This window comes from Rissa tridactyla, chromosome 2 (genome assembly GCF_028500815.1).
Source record: "Rissa tridactyla isolate bRisTri1 chromosome 2, bRisTri1.patW.cur.20221130, whole genome shotgun sequence".
NCBI classification, from domain to species: domain Eukaryota; kingdom Metazoa; phylum Chordata; class Aves; order Charadriiformes; family Laridae; genus Rissa; species Rissa tridactyla.
The window spans coordinates 136,734,458-136,757,477 of record NC_071467.1 but is presented as its reverse complement, the minus strand read 5'-3'; the positions used below and the strand labels follow the sequence as shown (position 1 = coordinate 136,757,477).

The 23,020-nt window shown below is 35.9% G+C and overlaps 1 protein-coding gene across 3 annotated transcripts in view; it reads right to left on the bottom strand.

Annotated features, from left to right (window-relative positions):
* Positions 1 to 5,438: 5,438 nt before the first annotated feature.
* DGKB (diacylglycerol kinase beta) overlaps positions 5,439 to 23,020 on the bottom strand; it is a 364,246-nt gene continuing 346,664 nt past the window's right edge. For all 3 annotated transcript variants that reach the window (XM_054192842.1, XM_054192841.1, XM_054192843.1), the window contains 3 exons: positions 21,652 to 21,772; positions 19,756 to 19,816; positions 5,439 to 9,982 (listed from right to left, as the gene is read on the bottom strand). In XM_054192842.1, the coding sequence (XP_054048817.1) occupies positions 9,875 to 9,982; positions 19,756 to 19,816; positions 21,652 to 21,772 (290 nt within the window). In that variant the 3' untranslated portion in view covers positions 5,439 to 9,874. The remainder of the gene's footprint in view (positions 9,983 to 19,755; positions 19,817 to 21,651; positions 21,773 to 23,020) is intronic.

Sequence of the window (23,020 nt, the reverse complement as noted above, 5' to 3'; positions counted from 1 at the left end):
ATACTGCAAACAAAAAGCTGTATGTAAATGTAAGAGATTGAATATGTACGCTCTGTACACAATTTGCATACCTCTGACATTTCACATGCTAATCAAGGTTTGCACACATGCTTGCCTTTTTTTTTTTTTTTTTTTTTTTTTAATGTTTTTATATAGCACCTAGCACTGGGTATTTAAGCACTGGCAAAGGCCTGACTCACTACTGCGTCACTGCTGTTTTAAGCATAAAAGACAAGAAATCCAACAGCAGCAGCTACTCTAGGCAGAAATAATTAGGAGTGGGTTGTGTTATGCTGTACATAGATGTGGTTTTTGCAGCACTGTGTCAGGGCCTCTTAAGGCAACAGTACAGAATTGGATACCGAGTCAATATTCTGTTGAACACACAAGTCCCAAGAGTTAGGTTCAAAGCAACTATTTATTCATATTCAAGTTTGGTGTTAGGTTACCCCAGCAAGGTGATTCAAAGCACTAAGGGTAGATTTTTAAGGCTCTGAATAGTGAGAGGAGAGGGACATTTACACATAGAAACCATAAAATTTACATGTGAATTGGCAAATGCAAAATAAAACACTATGTGCGAACTCCACCTAGTTGAAGCTTCAGCATTCTCATGCCTTTGAGATTCAGAAGGTAGAACTTAAGGACAGGTCCTTAACTGAGCGGGACTCACTCACAGCATTGGTTATAGCAGTTACAGCATTTGCTGAAACGTTGAAGTCTTTGATTTCTTCCTTAATTTGAGAAATTTCAAATTTACATTTCTCAGCATAATACCTACCCTTCATCCAATAGAACCACGTAGGTGAAAACATATTCCAATACAGCACGTTGAAGCCAAGGCTTTTGGAAACAGAAATACAAGATTGCTAAGGACGCAGGAGAAAGTGGGGAAACTTTGCAGGTGCAAGCATTCAGTAGGCTTTTACAGACATGTGAGTGCACAAAACACCTCAATCTCTTTCCCGGACTTCTTTGCAGACGTTTTACTTGAGGCAGGAAAGACGTTCTAAGCCCTACCACAAGACAGCAGGGATAAAACCTTGGCCCTGTGACTGCAATGGCAAACCAATGATTTCAGTGGAGGTGGGATTTCACTTCCACATTCCTACTTCACTTTAACATTGTCTCAAACAAGGTTATATTTCAGTCATAATGTCCAAAGCTGTGACTTAGTGTCACATTCTACATTAGGACTTTAACTGCTCTCAAGGGGATCCACATTGGTGTCGAAGAAGCAGCATGATACACAGATTATCTATATTGCATGCTGCCATCATACAAGTCATTCTTCAGTATTGATCATTCAAAAAAAAAAAAAAAGCCAAAAACATTCACAGTAGTCATTGCAGAGCCGTGCTAAAAAAAATTAAAAAGTGTTTTAACACCTTAAAGGAGCCTAGTAATTAAGCAAATAGCGACTACCTCTGTGTGTTTCTGTACCTTCCAAGTAGGCTGTTTTAAGCAAGGAAAATTTGCAGAAGACATTCTGTATGTAAAGGAGAACCAGATCTGGCAAAATATTCTCAATACTCCCTTACACAGTTGTGGCTGCATATTCTGATGACGTTCATATCATAGCAACTCTCCAAATTCATTTATCAACAAGCTAGAATGGAAGAATAAATGAGGTTGTAATTTGGCCAGAACTTCCCTCTTTTGCAGACTTTCCTGAGAAGAGATGGAAATGGCATTATGTGATTTTTCCTGAAAATCCCTTTGCTGTCCTGTGGTGTCGGACCAGAAGGTATGTCAGGTTCCTTAAAACATTATTTTATTGCACTTGTTAAAATCTGCTTTTATACGTTATGCTATTGCAATGTGTTTGGTGGAGGAAGCACACAGTAGAAATAGTTAAAAATTACCATTTGTGCTATATTTGAGATAAGAAAATAGCATAAATATTGCTCAGACAAATGAGCGTTATCAGTGGTAAGTTACAGACGTATTTATTACCTTCTTGTCCTCTTACATTTTTAGACAGATGTCACTTTAGAAACAAGTAAAGGAAGTTTAACTCTTCCCTGAACTTCTAACAGTTTGTTTCAACTACTGCTTCTGCGAGTTTGACCCCAGCTATTCTGCTCCGCTCTCAGTTGTCAACACAACTGTTCGGGTTGTATTTGAATGCTTTGACTAGCTCTTGTGGTAGTACATATTTCTACATGCAGACCAACAGGGAACAATTGGCATCTGCCACAAGATTTTTTTTTTTTTTTCCAGGATTCAGCATGCAAGCCAAGGAAAAACTATAAATCATTTCACACAGACTAATATCTCAAGTCTTTGGCAGAGAAAGCCGTTATATCTGATAAAGTGACAGAACTCCCATCAGAACAAGAGAACCTTATCTTGTGCCGAAGGAAACATTTTCTTAAAGCCCCATTAACCTCATGTGAGTCCACTCTCACCTCTTGTCCCAAGACCATAAAAATAAGACTGATGATTGTCACAGCAAGGATTTTAACATGATATCAATTGGGTAAGACATTCTAACGTTATTTAGTCATAAAGGTACAGCGGCCAAAAGAGGAACAGCAAAACTTCAGACGGCATACATGTTTTAGGTAACTGTGGTGAAAAGTGTTCACAGATTAGCTATCACACAGCATTAGCTGATAATTCACCCAAAAGACTGAGAGACGTGTTAAGGACCACAGGATTTTGTGAATTACAGTGGTGCACAAATGCCTTATCAATGTGATTGAATGATTATTGTCAATTGAGTTACAGTGCATTCAGTACCTTAGAAGAAACACTTACAAGCATTATATCTGTCTTGCCAATAGTTTATTTTACAATACCTAGTCTTACATATTCTTCTTATTCACTTACTTTATAATAATAATTATAATACCTTAATAATGGTATTTCCCTTCTTTAACTGTCTGCCCACTCTATTTTTATTGAAAGCCAGTGTCCACTTCTGCTTTTTGAGACAACTGTCAAAATATTTGGTAAGCTTTTGGGCTACCTGAAATAATTTTTTTTAACATTATTCTGTTATCTCTGTTTTTCTTCAGCAACAAGCTAGACCTGTACTGACAAATTAATCTGAAACAGGAGGAACTATGAATCAAAAATCAGCTCCTTGAAGATAACTCGCAGGAAGCGTGCAGCTATTGGAATCATAAAAATGCAGAGATGTTACATAAAGACTAGAATTTGACATGCAGCCTTTTAGTCTGGTGACAATTACAGCAGTGCAAAGTTCAAAAGTTTTATTTCAGGATCTTGAACAACTACTAAACAATTTAAAATTCTCCTAAAGGAGATACGATAATCATGTTCAGATTGAAATAAAATAAAAGCATCGTGTCATTCACTTTTTGCTTTTTAAAGTCAAAAGTCAGCTATACTACAATATTAATCACTACTTTAATGAAACAGAATTAACGAATGAGTCAAATTAAAACCTTACATTTCCATTTGATGTTCAAGCACAAAATATTTTGACATTTGAAGAGGTAATTTTGCTCTGAAATGTAAATCCAGTGAAAAATAGATTGGTCAGGGAACATCGGTTCCTCCCCACAGTTTTGTATGGTTTGCTGAAAGAGAGGCTGAAGAATTTTTGACCAGAGCTAGTGACAAATTATGAAGGCCTTAATTTGCATCTCAATGCAAGACTTGACTTTGTAGAATAGACGGTTGGACCAAATCTTTCAAAAATTCTCATGAAGTAATTATATTGAGCCATTAACAGATAGATTAAACTGTTGGGGTTTTTTGTTTGGTTGGTTTTTTTTAAAAATCACTGTTCAGAATAGCCACAGAAAACAGTGGTTGATGTAAATGATGTGAAAATTCATTAATCTATATATATATATTGTTTTAACAAGGTCATATTACTTAGGAGAACACAACAAGCCCATTTTTCCCTAAAGTCCTCCCAAGCTACCTAAAAATCAATGAGTTGTTGGCGTTTCCTTCAGTAGCAGGACTGAATTTAAACATATGGAAGTAAAGTTCAGGTTGAGTAGAATAGATCTTCCTGCATTTGCTTGGTTGCTTACTTATGTGTACACCATGAACATACAAAATATGTGCCTAAATTAAAGTTCAAGTTCTTAAAACTCTGGGGTAAAAATAGAAGTTTGCAACTCACTCATATTGACTAAAAAAACCCATCAAAACAACAAGCCGTCACAGTCAAAAACACTTGAACAGCCAACCTCATGGCTGGGCAGAAAGTACAGTGCTGATGCTCATTTTGCCAAGTCCAATTGCCTCACTGAGGGATATAAAAATCACCGTTATCTTTCTGCAGATACAAATAGTTTAAAGAAGAATTGTTATTACGTGTTCTTTTTTTGGACTTAATATAAGTAGACTGACACGGATGAAGCTTGACAACTTGTATTTTCATGTTGGCAGGCAGAACATGGCTCGTAAGTAGGAGTTTTACCAAAAGAGTAAAAGGCATTCACTTCCCTGCCCAGAACAGTTACTTTTTAAATGCAAATTGCTATGTTCCTTCACAATACGTGAATTTAACCCTAGGTAAGGAAAACCAATCAAACAAAACAACACCAAACAAAAGTTTATTTCAAATAGGCCAATCAGCAGCTGACTATTTTCAGTCATTATCAACCTTAGACTAGAAGTCAACCTGAAAACTCAAAAACTTTGCTTCTCACTCAGTTAGACCCAGCAAATAATTTCCCACGTTTATTAGAAATGGGCACCTTGCTATGAAACTGTGGTTTTACCATCAACACAGCTACCACCTTTCTATAAATAATGAAGCGTGATGATTATCACTTACTTTTCCTATGAGTCATATTTAAAGAGAGCCCTGAGATGCTTCTCAGGTAGTCTCTTTGAATCATGAATCAGAAAGGAAAAAAGCATCCTTTGAAATACCACCATGCCCAGATTCTAGATGCCTAGAACGCGTCATCTCTTATTTATAGTTTCATGCTGTCGGGCAGTATCACATAATGGCAGTCAATGGTCATAGAGAAGTTTCTCTACTTCAGCTGTACTTATAAAATTAAGCAAACCTGATAATGAGAAAACTCCATCAGTATCCATGCCACAGACACACAAATCAGAACAGGAAAGGTCAAACCTCCTTATTTCAAAATGAACTGAAAATCCATAGTCTGAGATCAAATGGGGTATAAAAGCCAGGAGTCTCCCCAAGGCACGGAGTTTTGCTGGGCAGACACCAACAAACCTTGACCTGAAGAGAGTTTGTACCATCAGTCATGGCTGCACAGCACACCCTCAGAGCCTCCCACACCACCAAACTTAACCTATTACTTTATATCTCATTAACAGATTCAGCTTCCAGATCTTGCCTATGTTTTATTTATTTTCCCACCAGGGCTACAGTAAGGCTTTTACTCACCTCAGCAGGACCACAAGAAGTTTCCTTCCTTATGGACAAGGGAGGGAAAACAAAATGCTTTCAGACCTGACGGAGCTAGAGACAAGCAGCAATTATCTGACAAGAGGCTGACACGTTCTTCACCGCTCTTGCATAAAACATTGAGCAGTGCTTCTCAGGCCCACCTCAGCCTTCTAAATGTATTTATCTCTTTTCCTGCTAACTGCTTAGCAGTTGGCAAAACTGCTATTTAGCTACAAGGGCAAATGTCTTCTTTTTTTTCAAGGTACAAAAGCATTCAGAAATAAACAAAGGCCTAACAAGTCCTTTACCTTCCTTTGACCATCCTTCAGTTCTCTCCTTTACTCACAAGTTCTTCTCCCTTCATACAAAGGGCTCAGTTGTTCCTCATTCTCTTGGGCCTAACTCCAATCAAACTTTCTCCCCATAAAGGAAGGAAACACTGCCCAACTCCTGCAGCCCTAAATGGAAGGGGTCTCTAGATTCATCTAATTAATCCACTTCCTTGGCGCAGCACTGCTCATTAGCCCTGAGTGCCTTCATCTGGCCTCCCTGGCCCCACACCACCATGGGCTGCCTTGGAGCAACCCACCCCTTTCATACATCACTTTGAGCATCTGTTTTGTCATTCCTTAGCAGAATTCTCTGATCTTCTCCTGCTTCCTTGTCCAGAGATAATTATTCCTGATTTTATTTCCCCCTGGTTTTGTAGACATTCTCTCTAGTCATTCTTCCAGAGAGGCGAGGGACAACATTTCTCTGAAGTGATTGCTTCCCAGAAAGCTTTGGTCTCGCTATGACGCACCTCAGAATTACAAGCCCCAGAAGCCAGTTAGGGATGAAGGCAGTATATTACAGACTAGCACTAGTACCCTAAACACTAGTACCCTAAACCACTAATAATCACTGAATAGCTGCAGTCTCAACAAACAAATATTAATCTATAGATTAAAAAAGAAAGAAGTCATTTTCTCCCTTTCTTACAATAATTATATCAAACCCGCACATTCTTTGACTGTATTACTTCTTACACTGGTATTTTGGAACACATTGAACTCTGACTTTATTTGCATTAAATAATTTTGGTATAATTAGGTAATCATTGTTGCAATTTACACGTAACATTACAGAGTTGATAAGAGTGAGGAAATGTTATAGAACATCTACTACTGCTTCAGAAACTAATGCAAGGTGCTTCCTAGCTCATCAAAGTCCTAAACATTATCAGCATGTTACCTGATCTAGCATGCACGCACACGTACACGCACCAATAAGCCTAAATCACGAGGCCTAACCCCCTAGCTTTAAATAATCACGGTGATATACATACAAATATCTTGCAGGTACTGGAAACAGTAATTCTGTATTTGCCTCTGCAGCAAATTCTGCTTCCACCTCCTTTTAACGGGGACTCAGGCGAAGTGAGAGTGAAGCTAACCAATTTCAGAAGCTAAGGTTTCTTCCTGAGACGTCGTGTTCTTTCCTTAGCACATTGCCCAGCTGTAACGCTCTAGCAGGGAGATGAAAAATTTGCAAATCCAGTGCCAGATATAATTCCAACGTATTTATAATTTCCATTTATATCACAAATGTCATTAATGAGGCCTTAAAGAATGCTTCAGTGTAAACACTGGTAGGTTTACAGCTACTACTCTTCAGTCAATAGAAGAAGAGTGCATCTATTTCAGCTGTATGAAGATATATTCTTTGTTTCACTTCACACATATAATTTCATTATGTTAATTCTGTGCATACTAAAGTGAAATAAAAAGGCCCCCCCTCTGAAATTCTCTTTCATTCAATCAAGCATTTTCCTTTCACACTATGTTTTACGTACTCTGAGATTTTCTCCTCATCATCAATACTTCCAACGTGGCCACGGTTTTAAATTATTAGAGGCCATGATAAAAAAAACAACCAAACAAGATTAATAGAAAGACAGACTGTCACTGCTATGATAAGTGCCAATATAGTAAAATGGCTGCTCCATTATATTTTGCTACAGTGAGAATTTGATATGTACCGACCAACAGATCTGATTTACCTTTTATAAGTGTGGTCAGAATCGTATGTAATTGTGATTACATGAATGCATCTATTCCTCTTCATATGGAAAAGTGTGTTGTGAACAATTTTCTATCAGAGACTGGCACATTTAAAATTGCATACATTATTAAATAATAGCTTATGTATAATTTTATTTGTTTTCAGAGTTACAATGTTCATGAGATAATCATAGAGAGCACATTATATATTATTGTTAAACACATTTTTGCCACAAAAAGTTGAGAGCATTGGTAGAAAATCCTATGTTAAGTTATGTGAAAATATTTATCACCTATAACCATAATTCATAAAACCAATGTACACTTTATGTAATATTATGTCAGCAAGTTCCTTCTTTTTGCAAATATCCTTTGCCCTGTATTCATGTATGTTTGCAGTTAAGAAGTGCATCAAATGCTTCTCGGTGTTTGTGTGTTTGCAATACACAGAAAAAATAATAGTTTGCTCCCGTGGTAACTGTAATTGTCAGCACCACTGGACGCAAGAATGGGGAATTACAAGATCTTAATTTTAGCAAATAATTGCCCTCATATTATTCTACCTAATGCTGAACATAACATTAATTGGTATTTACCTCCTAATGTTTACAGAACACAGACTGTATATTTCAAAGACATAATCCTTACCAACTATATACTAATTTTTATTTCAGTATCTATTATATAAATTAGGACTCTGTTGAATTCTTATACTGATGAAAAAATGAAAGTAACTTTCTTTAAATACATGCACAGTACCGTGCACCACAGAATGATGAAGTACTATTTTCTTAATGGATGAATGAATCAATAGAAAAATAGATTTAATAAATCATTAACATTTTAAAGTCTAGATAAAAATGGGAAATCGTGCATTTCAAGCAGTTTTGTTGTTTCCTTGTTTGTTTTTTGATGAAATCTCTGAGAACTTAAGACATGCAGAGCTGAGAAGCAGCTCACTCTGAACAAAGAACAATGTTAAGACTGCACAAAAAGTTTTGATTGAGACTGTTTATATGCAAGACTGAAAAAAGTTGCCATTCTTGGACTTCCCTTCAACATTAGACAGTGCTGTGCAAACCTCAGACAAATCCCTGTATTATGATTTCTAAGCTGTTAGGAAGTCTCTCAAAGGGCTAAGAAAGTAAAAACCTGAGCAACTGCCTCCCCAAAATTTATGACAAGAAATGTTTTGATTCTAGACAGCAGACTGTAAAAGGGGAATAGCTAACGGCTTATTCTTTCCTTAAGAGATTAATTTAGGGGATGAGTAAATTTTGTATGGCATAAATTTATAAATAACAATGACAACAAAAATAGATATGTTTAATTTTCCAAAATTTGGAGTATGTGTCTATGTCTCAATATTTAGAATATGTGTCTCTGTCTATCAACTTATGAAACAAATGAAAAGCGAATATTTACTTACAATTTATTCAATGTATTTTCCTACCCCAACATTTGTCTGGACATTGCCAACGTAATGAAAAGAACTGTAAATTTTCAGAAATGAGTCTACTCCAGTGCGCTTGATTAATTATGTATTAACCCATTTCTCTGAAGCATCCTTCACTAAATCTTTGGTGGGAAATGCACTTTATTAGGCATGAGCTTTGGTTATTTGTGTGCATACACACTATGCTATCGGTCAATATGCAGAATGATTTAAAGTTTGCCATGTTACAGAGATGTATTGCTCATTAAAATAATTCTAGTGTTTCAACAAACAACACTGATAGCTAGTTTTGCAAGTATTATTATCTTCACTCTTAGCATGATTTCCTTAGCCTTATAGTTTTTGCTCAAACTTGCATTGACTTCCAATCTTACAAAAACTTACACAAGAGTAATCATGATCATCTGAATACTGCACATATTGTTAGGCATTTTCAGCAGGTACAGTTACCCACATACATTGGAGTTATCAGTTATAATAAGATATAAGATTTTAATGCTTAGCTGAATAAAAATATTCTCAGGGTAGAAAGAAATCATAAACTAAAAGCACAGGTTAATGAGACCTGTAATAAACTTTTCTCTGAAACAGGTCTAATTGGCTATTGATGTGAAGATGTCTGATTCAAGAGGTACTATGAACCTATGGCATATGATCATTGCAGTAGAAAATGCTGAAATGGAAAAGGCAGAAAAATCAAATTACCCATGGCATTCTCTTCCCATACTCCACGGCAGAATTATCCCATAGATTAGTAAATGGTAACGCATGCAACAAAAAATATGCTGTATCACTTTATGTAAACATCTGCTTTCATCATGCAAAATGCCTACAAAACTGTGACAATATTTTTTTCTAGTAGCATAGTTTTACATTAGCTGAGTTACAGAAACTGTTAAATCAAAATCCATGATTTTGCAAGTAGAAGATATTCTAAAACTCTTGAAAGATTTCCAGCATAAATATTCCAAAGCCCAACAAAGCTAATTGGTTTTCTAAAAACTAAACTACATAGGCTTATTCCTTGCTGTGGTTCCTTGTTCTTTTGATGATAGAAGAGAAAAGACCAGTTTTTGGAGGAGGTCCCATCAACATGGGGGCTTGGTTCTTGTGAGTAATTTTTATCTGAGGGAAGAAAGAAGAAAAACAGAGTTATCCCTTGAACTAGTTCAATTCCAAGTATCTGAGATGCCCGAGTTATCTTTACATGTGACTTCCAAATCTTCTTCATTTAATCAAGAAAATACCTGTATTTTTTATGAATGATGTTACATATGTAGTAAACCAATCTATATGTAATCACTGTTTCCACAAATACTCTAAATTATACACACAATCAATATTAAAAATCATATGCAATAAAATACATGCCAGTATGTGATATTACTTTTTGAGTGTGGGATTTATTGCTTGCTGTTCATATTTTACATATCTGCAAGACGAATAAGAATTTAAAAGTTGGAAAGGACATACATGCTGACAGACCAAGCTGTTGCCTATTATTAAGATGTAAGCTATGTCTTTGTATGCTTTATTTATACACCTAATCAAGCTGTACCTCTCTTTCAACACAGGACATTGCTTAATTTAAAAACAACCATTATGAACGAAAGTCAAAAGTTAATACACAAAAAAGGTCAAAAAAGATGAACTAGCATACTAATTTGTTAATTAATTGTTAATAGAATAGATTCAAATATTGAAAAGCCTATTTAAAACATTTTGTAAGACTGCTCTAAAGCCACCCGTTTTGATTTCTTTGATATAAAACTACGAATCACCTTAAATGAGACAACCTTAAAGTAGATTATGTCTGCAATTTTCTCTAATTCAAGTCTAAATTAGAGAAGACATTTTATGAATGTATGCTATGCTCAAAGCTAATTGAAAGCAATTATCAAAGTGGCATTTTGTCTGTGACTTTAAGATACATTGTAAGATAATAAATGATTCTCATTATGTAATAAAAAGGTCACATCTTGCCTTTGGGCTAGTGACGCTAAGAGTTTTTCAAAAGCAATCCGAGACATTTTCTTTAGTGAACTACGACTAATACAAGAACCATCACTTATTAAATATCAGTTGTCACCTGCATAGTACCCACATCAGAGATGGGTATTTCTTTCAAAAAGAAACACCACCTCATTAAAAACTGGAAAAATATATCTCTTAAAGTGCATACCTGACATTTTCAAGTTAAAATGAATATCCTTCACTTGTCATTCACTAATAGTAATGAAACAAAAAATGTATGTCACGTGGAGAGGCTCATTAAAATATAGATCAGGACATTTCTTGGGGTGGAAATTTACTTTACAATATAAGGAGACAGAAACATAAAAATCTCAACAGAATGGATGGGTTGGCTTAACTCTATTAGAGCCTTTACTTTACTCTCCAGATGCTCATTTCCATGCCACCTTAGTTCATTAGTCTCAAATTTCATACATGACCTCTTTTTGTCAACATTGTTCATTAGTATCAAATTTAGCATAAGGGGTTTTTTTGGCAACCTAGATTAATTTCACACAGATAATAATTGTTGCTTGCAAAGACTGGCATCAACAGAATGCCAACAAGAAATTCTGCTTCAGGCACCACTTTGGAAGCCAAATCTAGTTGGGGTAAATTGGCGTTATTCCATTGATGTCACTTTAAACCAGCTGATGATCTGGTCCTGGAAAATTGCCTCAAGGATTTTAGCAACTTTCACATGCGTCATAAGACACATTTTGGGGTTCAGAAACAGTGATGACATCAACCTGATCCTGAGGATCAATACATGAAGTAATCTGCAGCTGCTGAGAGTGAATTCTTCCAGAGTCATAAGGGTTCAGTTTATTGCAAGATTTGGCCATGATGTGGCAGTAGGAACGGCCTCAGAGTTTCCTTTCAGAGGTAAATCACAGTAATTCCATCTTAAAATGAATAAAAGAGCAAAACTCAAAAGATGGCTTTAGTATGAAGAGGTGAGAGAATCCTGAGACCCCATACAGATTGCCTGTTGGATTGGGGCTGTTCAATGCTGCTGAGGATGAACGCAACTACATATTGAGAAAATGTTTATCATTTGTAATGTTCTTTTTTGGCTTGAGCCATCTGTTTCAGAGACCATGACCTCTTCAGTATGTTGTATCCTATCCGCTGAGATCAGCTAAGATGCCTGAACACGATTAACCACTCTTGCAAGTGGGGATGGAGTCCTATACGCATTTCTCTGAGATATATTTTCAACTGTTATAAATTGGCACGATTCCAGTGGTATAAAATATATTTTACATTCTGAAAATACAAAAATAAAGTGTAAAGTTAAAGTAAATTTTTTTATTTATGTGTGGTAGTGTGTGTTAACTTTGCATTGCTTAACAATGATAACCATTGATTCCTTATTTTCCTGTTTGGAAAAAAAAAAAAAAAAAGATTAAAAATCTTATCTTTGGGTGATAAAAGGAGATCAGTACGTTTGTAATACTGGCTGGACCGTTGCACCACCTTGCCTGAAACAGACTGGTTTTGTCTTTCTCAAGTCTTTCAGGCAGTGCATTTCTGCCCCGGACTCTCACTTCTGCTTCTGTTTTCATACTGGCAGCACTGCCAGAGTTGGTGCTGTGGGTGGGTGACAAGTGACAGAACACACTTTGAGATGGGAAGCAGCACTAAGGGTCTCAGAAAGAGAACTAATGTTGTAGGTCAAAGTAGGACTAAATATTGAAAGTGCTGTATGGGAAGACTGAAATGGACCAAAAAAAAACCCCCCCAAAAAAACAAAAAAAAGGCAAAAATCTTTAATTACAAGCAACCGAGATTTAGTTTAGTTAAAAATAAAGAAAACACTGCTTATAGATAGGTATATAGACTCTGTGTGCATGCACATGGAGTGTCAAAGACTTAACTTTTACCGTTCGGTTTCCCTTTCATTCAGCAAGCAACCTCATATCTTTTTTAGTAGAAGCACAATTATAAAAGCTTTAAATACGACCCATTACTTTTTGTTTTTCATTTTTCCCAGGTAAATCTGTGATTTACACACGCGTGCACACATGAGAAAAAGAGATTGCTCAGACAAAAATTCCAAAAGCTCAAACCCTAATCTAACTTATTTTTTGGAATTGATGAAACCCTGACAAATATCCTCATACAAATTACTATGGAATTCTGGAAAATAATTTTTGATATAACTTACTCAGTTTTATTGAAAATATATAATGACTTACAAAAAATACGGAGGACATTTTAAACATAAATTAGGGGAGTGCCTGAAGTGCTGCTGGAGAAAAAATACAACTTCTATTTAGCATATTTGGCACAAATTTATACTTAAAACCAGGCAAAATGAGGAAATAACAAAATTCCATTTAGGGGGAAAGTAAATACAGGAATTGCTAAAATATCATGGATGTTTGTTGTAAGCGCGATACACAACATTATAGGCTAAACTCAAACTGTTGAAGCTAATGGCAAAACTCTCATTCACTAACTGAAGCCGGGATTTTATCCTGTAAGTTCACGATCATAAAAATTTTAAGTTCTGGTATATCTAGTAAAGAGGTTTAGTAGAAAAATACTGCATTTGCAATTTCAAAATCACCTTTCCAGTATTAGAAAGTGTGTCCAATGATGTCTTTGTGGCAAGGAACACCAGATCTAATTTAAAAAGAGCATAATTCTTAAAAGAAGAGATGGTAATTGCTCCCTATTTGTCAACGGCAAATTTTCTGATAAAGGAGAAGCCTGAATTTGTGATGCTGAAGATATTTATAAATGCATAAACCAGATATTTATTTGTTTCAGGAGCAGGTCAGAGTTTCAAAATATGCCTTGAAGCTACATTAATACAATGTATCCACTTAATGAAATGCAGTGAGCATCAATAATTTTACCGTGAAAACTGTATCTTTTAGGTCAGTCAATTGTGCTTTCATGTTCCTTTTTCTACAATATCTGCTGGTTACCTTCCTGTTCCTGACTTCACAGAATGCTTAAATATTTACTATTACCACAGAACATGGTGCTATAAGTAGAGGTACTAACTAAAACGCGAGATGAGAACAGAAAACTGGAAACAGAGATAATCAGTTCTGCTTATAATATTTCAATGAATGTTAAAGAAAGAAAGCCTGTCTTAAGGACAGAGGGAAAAAACTGTCAGAAAAAAAACGGTATCAAGTTGGATCTGTTAGTTCACGGTCACTTTTTTCCATGCTATCAGCAGGCCTGGGATGTTGGTAGTTTTGAGGGTATGAGGGTTTTCCTACGGTCTAGATGCCCATATGCCGCTCCCCTTACGGGAAATGGAGGGATGTGACACCTCTACATCACAAGAGCACCAAATAGCTTTGTATTCCTGTAGATGATTAAGAGCTGTACTGGGTATCATGGTATGGATAAGACCTATAGAACATAGGCAGTGCTAAATAAAATTAACCCGTGACTTGCATTATGTGGCATTTCGGTCAAAATCTCTTCAGATGTAGACCAGTTGTTTTAAATACAGCGTTATGCAACATATCTTTTAAATAAATTTCTTAACAATATTATTGTGCAAAGTGCAATCAAATCTAATCAGTTTGGCATTAATTAAGCTCTAATAATATACTCTAGTCTCTCTCCTAAGTAGTGTGATCCGTTTCCCCTTCAAACAGGTAGATTGGAAAACATTACAGTGTCATCATAATTTTTAAACATACCGAGAAAATGACAGAGCTGCAAAATTAAAATAAATGATTAATGGCATTTTTTTCGTGTTTTGTACTAATAGGTATCACTGAGGTTTTAAATTAATAGAGCTGTCAAGCTCAGGGTTGTTACAGATCCAGTGCAGAACTAAAATGGAAATTATGTATTCCACAGACACCTAAAGATGACACTTTGGAATATTTTAAATTTTAATTAGTAGGTGCAATTGTTTTCCCCCCCTCCTCCCTAAAACCACTGCAAATTAATTGGCAATTAGTCACAACTAATTCTTTTCTTAACAATGTGAACGGGAAAGAAAGGTGCATTACATATTAGAGGATTTGTCTGGGGTGCAGAAAGCACACATGCAGTAAATTGCTTTGTCAATTACAAAAACTATTGTTGTGAAATTAAGAAAAAATATGCATAGGTAAACAAAACTAATTAATGTGCAGCATACCTGTGAGCACAAAAAATAATGCCCGGCTGCAAAATAAAGTGTTAGAAACTCAATCAATCGCACTGGCCTTGAAACAGAAATTTGAGCACACTGTTGCTCAAAAGCGCAAAAGATGCAGCATTTCAGTGTGACACCAAAAACTTTTTCTAGCGGTCCCTCTTTGCCCTACAGAAGTAGATGTATGTCTTGGTTTGGGCAGGACAACACAAAAGTTTGAATTCTCCCATTATAAACAACTGATAAGAAAATATTTCTCCGTTCAGTGACACGGAAAGAAGACAGAGTCTAGAATACAGAGCCTAGAACACAGCTGCAGCTGCTTCATGCGATCTGTGGGGTGGCGGAGCCAATGGATCTACATGAAAGCAAATGTGTAACTCTCTCTTAGTTTTCTCACCCAGCTCTGGTCTACAGTAAAAGCTTATATTGTTTTTAGTTCTTGTTTCTCTCTGGATTTAACTACAAAGGTAGGACTTCAATAGGACCTCTGTGCTCAGGCTCATCACACCTCTCAGGACTAAAGGAAAGGCTACAGAGGAACCGTTCATTCATTCATGCAAAATTTACTTTTAAAGTGCATTCAAATGATAATATTTTGAAATATTATTTCTGAGTTTCATTATTAATGGCTTACTACAAGTTTTCCTATAAGTAAATAATTCTAATAATAATATGTGTTTCGGATGTCTGTGAAAATGTACTTCTGGCAATCCATTAGGTGGGCTCTGACTACGGATTTTCATTTTTGTTTCTTCATTTAGGCAATATTCTTGCATCTTTGATAGACATTTCTGTCTTCTACTTTTAATCTAATGTTGCTAGCGGCTTGACACTTTTTCAGATATGACGCCAAGCAAGTCAGGAATAGATGAAAGAACTGAAATCACAGTTATTTCTAATTAAGACGGAATATTCTTATGGATTTTTTCAAAACAAAGCTAATAATTTATGTGGCTAAATTGAAAGATCACTTTTCTTAAAAAAAAATTCTGATGGCTGAAGCTGGAAGTTTATTGAATTAACTTGAGAGTCTTTGAAGTTTCATTACTATTAATGACCTGTTTGGAGATCAGGTGAAACCATAGATATCTTTCATGTTGCTATATTTGTCCGTGAGAGCTCTGATAGAATTTCCTTTTCAGCTAATCAGACGAGATGTTTAACATAACATTAACATTATCATCTTTCCTTCTCCCAAAGACTCCTCTATAAAAAACAGTGAAAACAATACAATTTGATGCTCAGATTCTGCATCTTATTATACCAGAGCAGAGTGACTTTGTCAGACGCTGCAGTCTGCATGTCTTCAACATACTGAAAAATTCTGGATGACAGATTTTTAGACCAAGACACTCACATTTTTAAGTATGCACAGAACCTACAGGAATGCATTCCTGATCTCACCTAGGGATGCTAAGTGATTGTAAAAGATGTTAAAAGAAGCACACAACAACTTCTTTAGCACTAAATTAGTTTAGTACTAAAGTAGTACTAAAACCGGTAACAGGAGTGAAAAACCACAGATCACTGCATTATCTATCACATCCCACAATATATTCTCAGCGTCTGCACTGTCATTTGGGGGAAACATGGTCTCTATGTGCACGAAAAGGGACAGATGTCAGCAACTCGTGCTATTCGTAGGAAACTTTTTTCTGGTCAGAAAGGAGAAGTAGCAAAGATAAACTTGTTGATTCCTTCAATAGGAAATAGACTGTCAAGCCTGCGTGCACAGCCTGCATCCCATACATAACAGGGACTTGATGCAGAACTTGTTTTGCTTAATATGCATAATGGAATAGCAGGAGAACTTGGATCGGGCTGAACTTGATTTCTTGAAAAATCGTTCGCAAAATACTCTCATTCATATCAAAATCTGAAGCAGAAAAAGAAAAGGGCTTCTGAGCTTAACCACTTGCACCTTGGGCCAGAGTTGATTCAATACCTGCTGATTGTATGAATTTCTTTCTCACGTGGTCTCTGTAATATTTATAGGTCAGTCCTTGAAACTACTGAACTTAGATGATACTGGAGTTCCTGAGATGACCATACCAAAGTAAAATGTGTTATTTCAACCTTCTAAAGGACAGTTAGAGAGGGTGAGAAAACAGTCTTTTTTGTAACAATAGCTCTCTGGCTGGAGCATCAAAGAATCAAAAACTCAAGGCTTGGCCGTTGTGTCTAACTGGTGTACATGATCTGTGCAACAGAACAAGGTGCAGGGGTCTCTCCTCTAGAACTAGTGAGATGGTATATCCAAGCAGGGCCATACTGTGCAGATATAGTAGCTTCTGTCCTTAAAGCCATATAGATAGTAAACTAATAAGCCCCTCCTCTCCTAATGTGAAACAAGAGATAGCACAGGAATGTCCCCCCATGTCTTGGTGCAGGATGTAGGAGTGCCGGCATCTTTATACATGGGCCTTGGTTCCTTGTAAGATCTAGGGAAAGAAACTTCCTAAGAGGGAAACTAAAAGGAAAACCAAGCCCTCATATATTTCCTAAGTAAACAAACTCATGGATTTCTTTATCTCATCATCGTATTTTTTTCCATTTAAAAACTGACTTTCAGGTAATTTTGGGGAGAAAACTGCGTTTTTGTCTGTAGAAAAGACAAAAGCTCATGATTCTTATATTGATCTCCTCATGTTGGTTTTTTTTCCTGAAATTTGAGCTCTTGCAGATTCAAATAATTGATTACCTTTTATGGGGTTTTTTTCAGACTTTAGTTTTGGACACACATCACTGAGATATCATCCCAATACTTATGTAATCAAATACACTTTGGCTTCCAAACAAAGACCCCTCAGAAGCACATACTTAGAAATCCAATCTTAAACTCCAGTTGCGAAAAAGCTAACAACCACTTTTGTCATTGTCTGAGGAGAATTCCTAGATACTCTGCAAAGAGCTTCAAGGAAAAATGCCAGTGTAATTATAATTAGTGGGGAGGGGAGACGTTGAACTATACATGTTTTTTCCTTTGTACGATGTAGAAAACAGAGTGGGGTAGATGTACAATAATGCAACGAGCAACTGCAATAAATACATTAAGCTCCCCAGCGAAGAAAAAACACTTCCTGAAAAATGAATAATACAACATAAAATAATAATTCTATATCAAAATCCATAAAGGTGCAGTAGTCAAGACAAATAGTTCAAGTATTCGCTTCTCAGAGGAAATAAATACATTCCATAGTATGGTTTTCTTATGTAATACAAAGTATATTCTCTTAGCAATGGTATAGCAAAAAGGATGGGTTCCACAGAAGAGTATACGCCATTTCTATCCCCTTTGAAAGGGTACTTCAACTGGACAGCAGTAATTATCGGTAATAATTTACTGTTTCCTCAAGGCAATAATTGAAATGTAAGAACTGTCTCTTTTTCCAGGTTTGTCCTCAATTGCGCGGGCAACTTCTGCTAGCATTATCAATCAGATAGCAGGGATTTTGCACAGAGCAAGCAATCAAGACCGAAAAAAAGCACATGTTATTGCCAGCATCCTTCCATAAGTTCTCTTCTGTAATCTGGCAACTGAAAAATTACATGTCTTTTTCTTGAACAAGTAACTGCTGGGTTTCAGTACTGTTGATCTGCACTGAGCCATCACTGTAGAAGAGGCAAAGATAATGATATCTCTTAACTCCAAAAGGTTTCCTGGAATAAATCTCATAAAATCCCCACTGTTCTGCCTTCACACAGTGTGCATTCACGTGGTTCTCCTCTCATTGCAGCATCTGAGCACTTACTACAGAGAATCAGAGTTCAGGCACTCTCCCCACTGTTCAGCTGTACACTATGGTGTATCTGGCAAACATGAGCTATCACAACACTTTTATTTTATCCTAACCCATACATTATCAGCTGCTACACCTGTTAGCACCTTACTGAAGGTGCTCCCTTTCACTTTTTTGTGTATCCCTTAACTTTAGTACAGACATAAAGTTCATGAAAGTGCTCCAGTACCATGGTTTGGATAATTACTCCCATCTGTAGCGGGATTTCTTTCTTGTCACATTATTATTTTGTTATACTTACAAGCTGCAAGGCTACAGCAATTCATCTACTCAAAAACACAAGTGTTCTTTAGGGAAACAAAATTAGTAAAATTGTATATTAAAATATGTATCCTATCCTATCCCATCCCATCCCATCCCATCGCTATTTACCTGCCCACACTTCATCTGTGTGGACACTGAAACAAGAGACTAAATAATTTCCTTCATTTCTTCTTTAACCTGTAAGGACTTTTTAAATATTAGTTCTATTGTATAATTCAATCAGCATAGTCAAGACTTCAGCTTTAAATAAAACCTCCTTGATACGAACTCTTAAAAGCATAATGGAAAATCTTCCTAATTTTTTGCATAATAATTTGTTACTTTATGCTTTTTAGCATCAAAACTAACACTGGCTCTACCTGTGACGGCACCCTTTGAATATTTTTCAAACTTTTGAAATAAAAATCTTTTTATTCCATCCTAACCTGTGGGAAAAAACCAGCATGATAAATTGGAAATTTAGTGGGTGTTGAACTATAAAATGTGAAGATGTTACTTTAGTAAATTGAGTTGATGCTGATGACAATGGTTGTCTTTTAAACTGAAAGATTCTCTATCATTGAAGAAGTGAAAGTAAATAAATCAATTAATATTCTCACTATTTTAATTTTTGGTACTCATTTAAAAAGTTCTTAAAGTTTTTGTTTAGCTCTCTTCCCAGAGTATCCCACTATCCCCAGTATTCCCAGTATTCTTACCGTGCAAGGGGTTTGCATCCAAGGTTCCCCATCTATCTGCATAGGCAGAGACTTGCTGGTCCTAAGGTGACATATTTCATAGTATAAGTAAAGTAACTAGACAAAATTGATAAATGTATTTATTAAGGAGAGATATACATGATGGCACACACATATAATCCTGATTTACCTCTAAATTTCTATGTAATCTCTAGTATGACCCAACGTGCTTACAAAAGTAACCTAGTCACTTAGTAGGCTTAGTTTGATTTTCAACACAAAAAGCAAAAACATTGCAAACATTTTCACATCTTGGTAGTAACGTGCAATTCTCCATGGGAGAATAATCTGTAATTTGTGAAATAGAGTGAATTATTCAAGAACTTCAGGAATAAACCTTATTAACTGAAAAGACAAAGGAACCTCTGCTATTTTTTATAATATAGAATGACTACTACAAAGGAAACAAGAAATAAATTTTAACTCTATCATCACCATTTATTAGAACCATAAAAGATGTTTTTACGCTTGAGTCTAACTCTGGGTGAGACAGAGCACTCACATAATATGACAGCTGTACTGTATAATCCGAGGCTTTAACTTACCATGTTATAAATCTAAAGTGTTAGTGAAGGGGCACTGATTTTAACATAAAGCTACAGCCTCTATGTCTATCTTAGGATACCACATTAAGAAAAGTATAGACAAATGTGGGGGGAAAAAATAAAAGTAGATAAATTTAATAATGGAAAAATGAGTCAAGTGAGCATTCACGTTGGTCAATGAAAATTCTGGCTTGGACATTATTTGAAAATGACTAACGGTTCATGGGATTCACCACCGTCCTCTATGGCTGTAAGTGGAGGAAGGGAATAATGTTCAATGAGCTCACACTTTATAAGTTTGGAAGGGTTCTGATTCTTTTGCAGTTGCGGTCCTCCTGATGTGAGATTATAAAAATTATCTCTTGGCATCCAGAGAAGGTTGGAACTTCTCTGTGACCTTATTTCTCTTCCTCATCCACACGAGAGAGTACTTTTGAAGCCAACATCACCCACTCCTTAAGGAGAGTCTCAAAAATGTGCCAGGCACTTTGGCAAATCCTACTTTTTTTCTTAAAGTTTTTATTGCTGCTCTTCTGTTTTATGTTCATTTTAGGCTTTGGGGGGCTTATAAAGGTATAGCTTATGATTTTATTAAGATATTGGAAAATTCTTCCTGACAAATTCTTCACTGAGAAAGAGTTGATCATCTCTCTTTTTTACAGTCCTTATCTAATCCAAAAGTTAGAATAATTATTTTCTCTTTAAATCCTAATCCAAACTTCCTCTACTGTGAATGTTTTTGTCACTTTTCGCGTAGTAAATGATAAAACACAACTAAATTAGTGCATTCCCCCATTAGCAGCTTACACATACCAACACATTTATTAATAGTGACTTGTCAGTGTTCAGTAAACAACAAATAAATTAAAAACAGAGCACTTTGACTTCTACAGATCAAAAAAGTGCTTCACAAATACTAATTACATGATACCATTCCCTGGTGAGCTATGCATTATAAATGGGTTCAAATGTGTCAAAGTAATGCTAAATGACTTTTCGCTCAAAATTGCGCAGAGTGTACGTCAATAGTAAACCCCAAGATGTTCATGCCTCACTCCTTTTGCTCCAAATGGTTGACAATATTTTTTCATAGGATGAAATGACAGTTGAACACAACATGTGAAGACTGAATGTAAGCACCCTTTTTCTAGTTTTTTGACATGCTTCAAGAAAGGAAGATGCATGGACAGAGAATATGGATGGAATAGATGTATTTCATATACAAAAATGATACTTTCACAAGAAATAGGTACAGTAATTATGACTACTAGTTTATCTACAGCAGTGCAGTGCAAATTAAAGCTGCCGATACCTGATGACAACAGATGAGCACTGGGCAAGCCGTCTTCCAGCACTTTTCAGACCTGTGTATATCTGTCCCATCTCCATGGCTCCTTCCAAACCAACCACTTCCATAAGCTGGTCACTTAGATCTGCAAAAGTTGAAAAAAACCCCACATTTTGTCTAGACAGGATTTTGACAGTGGCCATCCTGACTAGCAGGAATTGTCACGAGACCAGTTGATAATAAAAGATCTGGAGAACAGAACTGGCGAAAATGATGATTCCTAAGAAGTGATTGCAGCTTTAAGGTTGGACACATCCGGACTTGTTGTCACACCATTCTAAAATATCCTGACCAAAATTATTCTAAAATACAATAATAATATCCATAGTTTATTTTAATACATAAATACTGAAAAAAATAATCTTATTGTATGAGAAACTAGGAAAGACTCCTTCATTTGGGTTACCTGACACTCATAGAATGAGATGTTTGCACTTTAGAAATTCATGGTATCTGTTGTTTCAACAGATATTTAAAATCTGGTAAAGGAAAAGTCAGTGCTCCAGACCCTATTGGATTCTCTTCTATACACTGCCTTCCAGAAGATGTGTAAAACTGTAATTCAGCCTTTGTGTGCATGCATTATTATAGTCTTTAATTGTAAGACCACACATTATTTTTTGCATTGGATCTTTGTCTCAATTAGTGTGCAGATTCGATGCAAAGAGGGCAAAAACCCCCCCTTACATCAACAACTATTCATCTAGCTTTCATGAACTTTGTAGTGCTTTTTTGCACCCAGTTATATATTTTCGTTTCACCCTGCTTTTTGATTACATAGCATTTTGGTATTAAACTTAAAAAAAATAATAAATAACGTTTCTGGCAAAATAAATGTTATTTTGCTTGACTTCAAGGAGCAAGGACAAATTCTGGCTAGAATTTCAGATACAAACAGATACAACCAGAAACCTAAGCAGTAATATAGCAGTCTGGTTTGAGAAGCAACCAAACAAGGTAATGAAATCTTATCCAGAATTAGGTAGGGTCTTTTGTATGAAATGTTTTATATGCTCCTGTTTAAATACATGTTGCCAAGACCAAATGGACAAGAAAAAGAAACATTTTTTTTTTTAGCTGTATATTATGTGTGTTTTATAGATTGGCTGTTAATATCCATGTTTCCAAAAGCTATGCTATTCGGTGAAGCACAGCAATGAGCTAAAATGTTGGAGTCTATCATCACATTGAAAAAACAAAGAAAGGAGAGCACATTACTCTTTGTATATTGTAAACCCTTCAACCTTTAATGAAGGTAGAATTTCATGCTAATTATCATATCTATGAGCCTAGTCCAAAGTTTCAAAGGGAGTCTTTTCTGTTCACTTCTTTG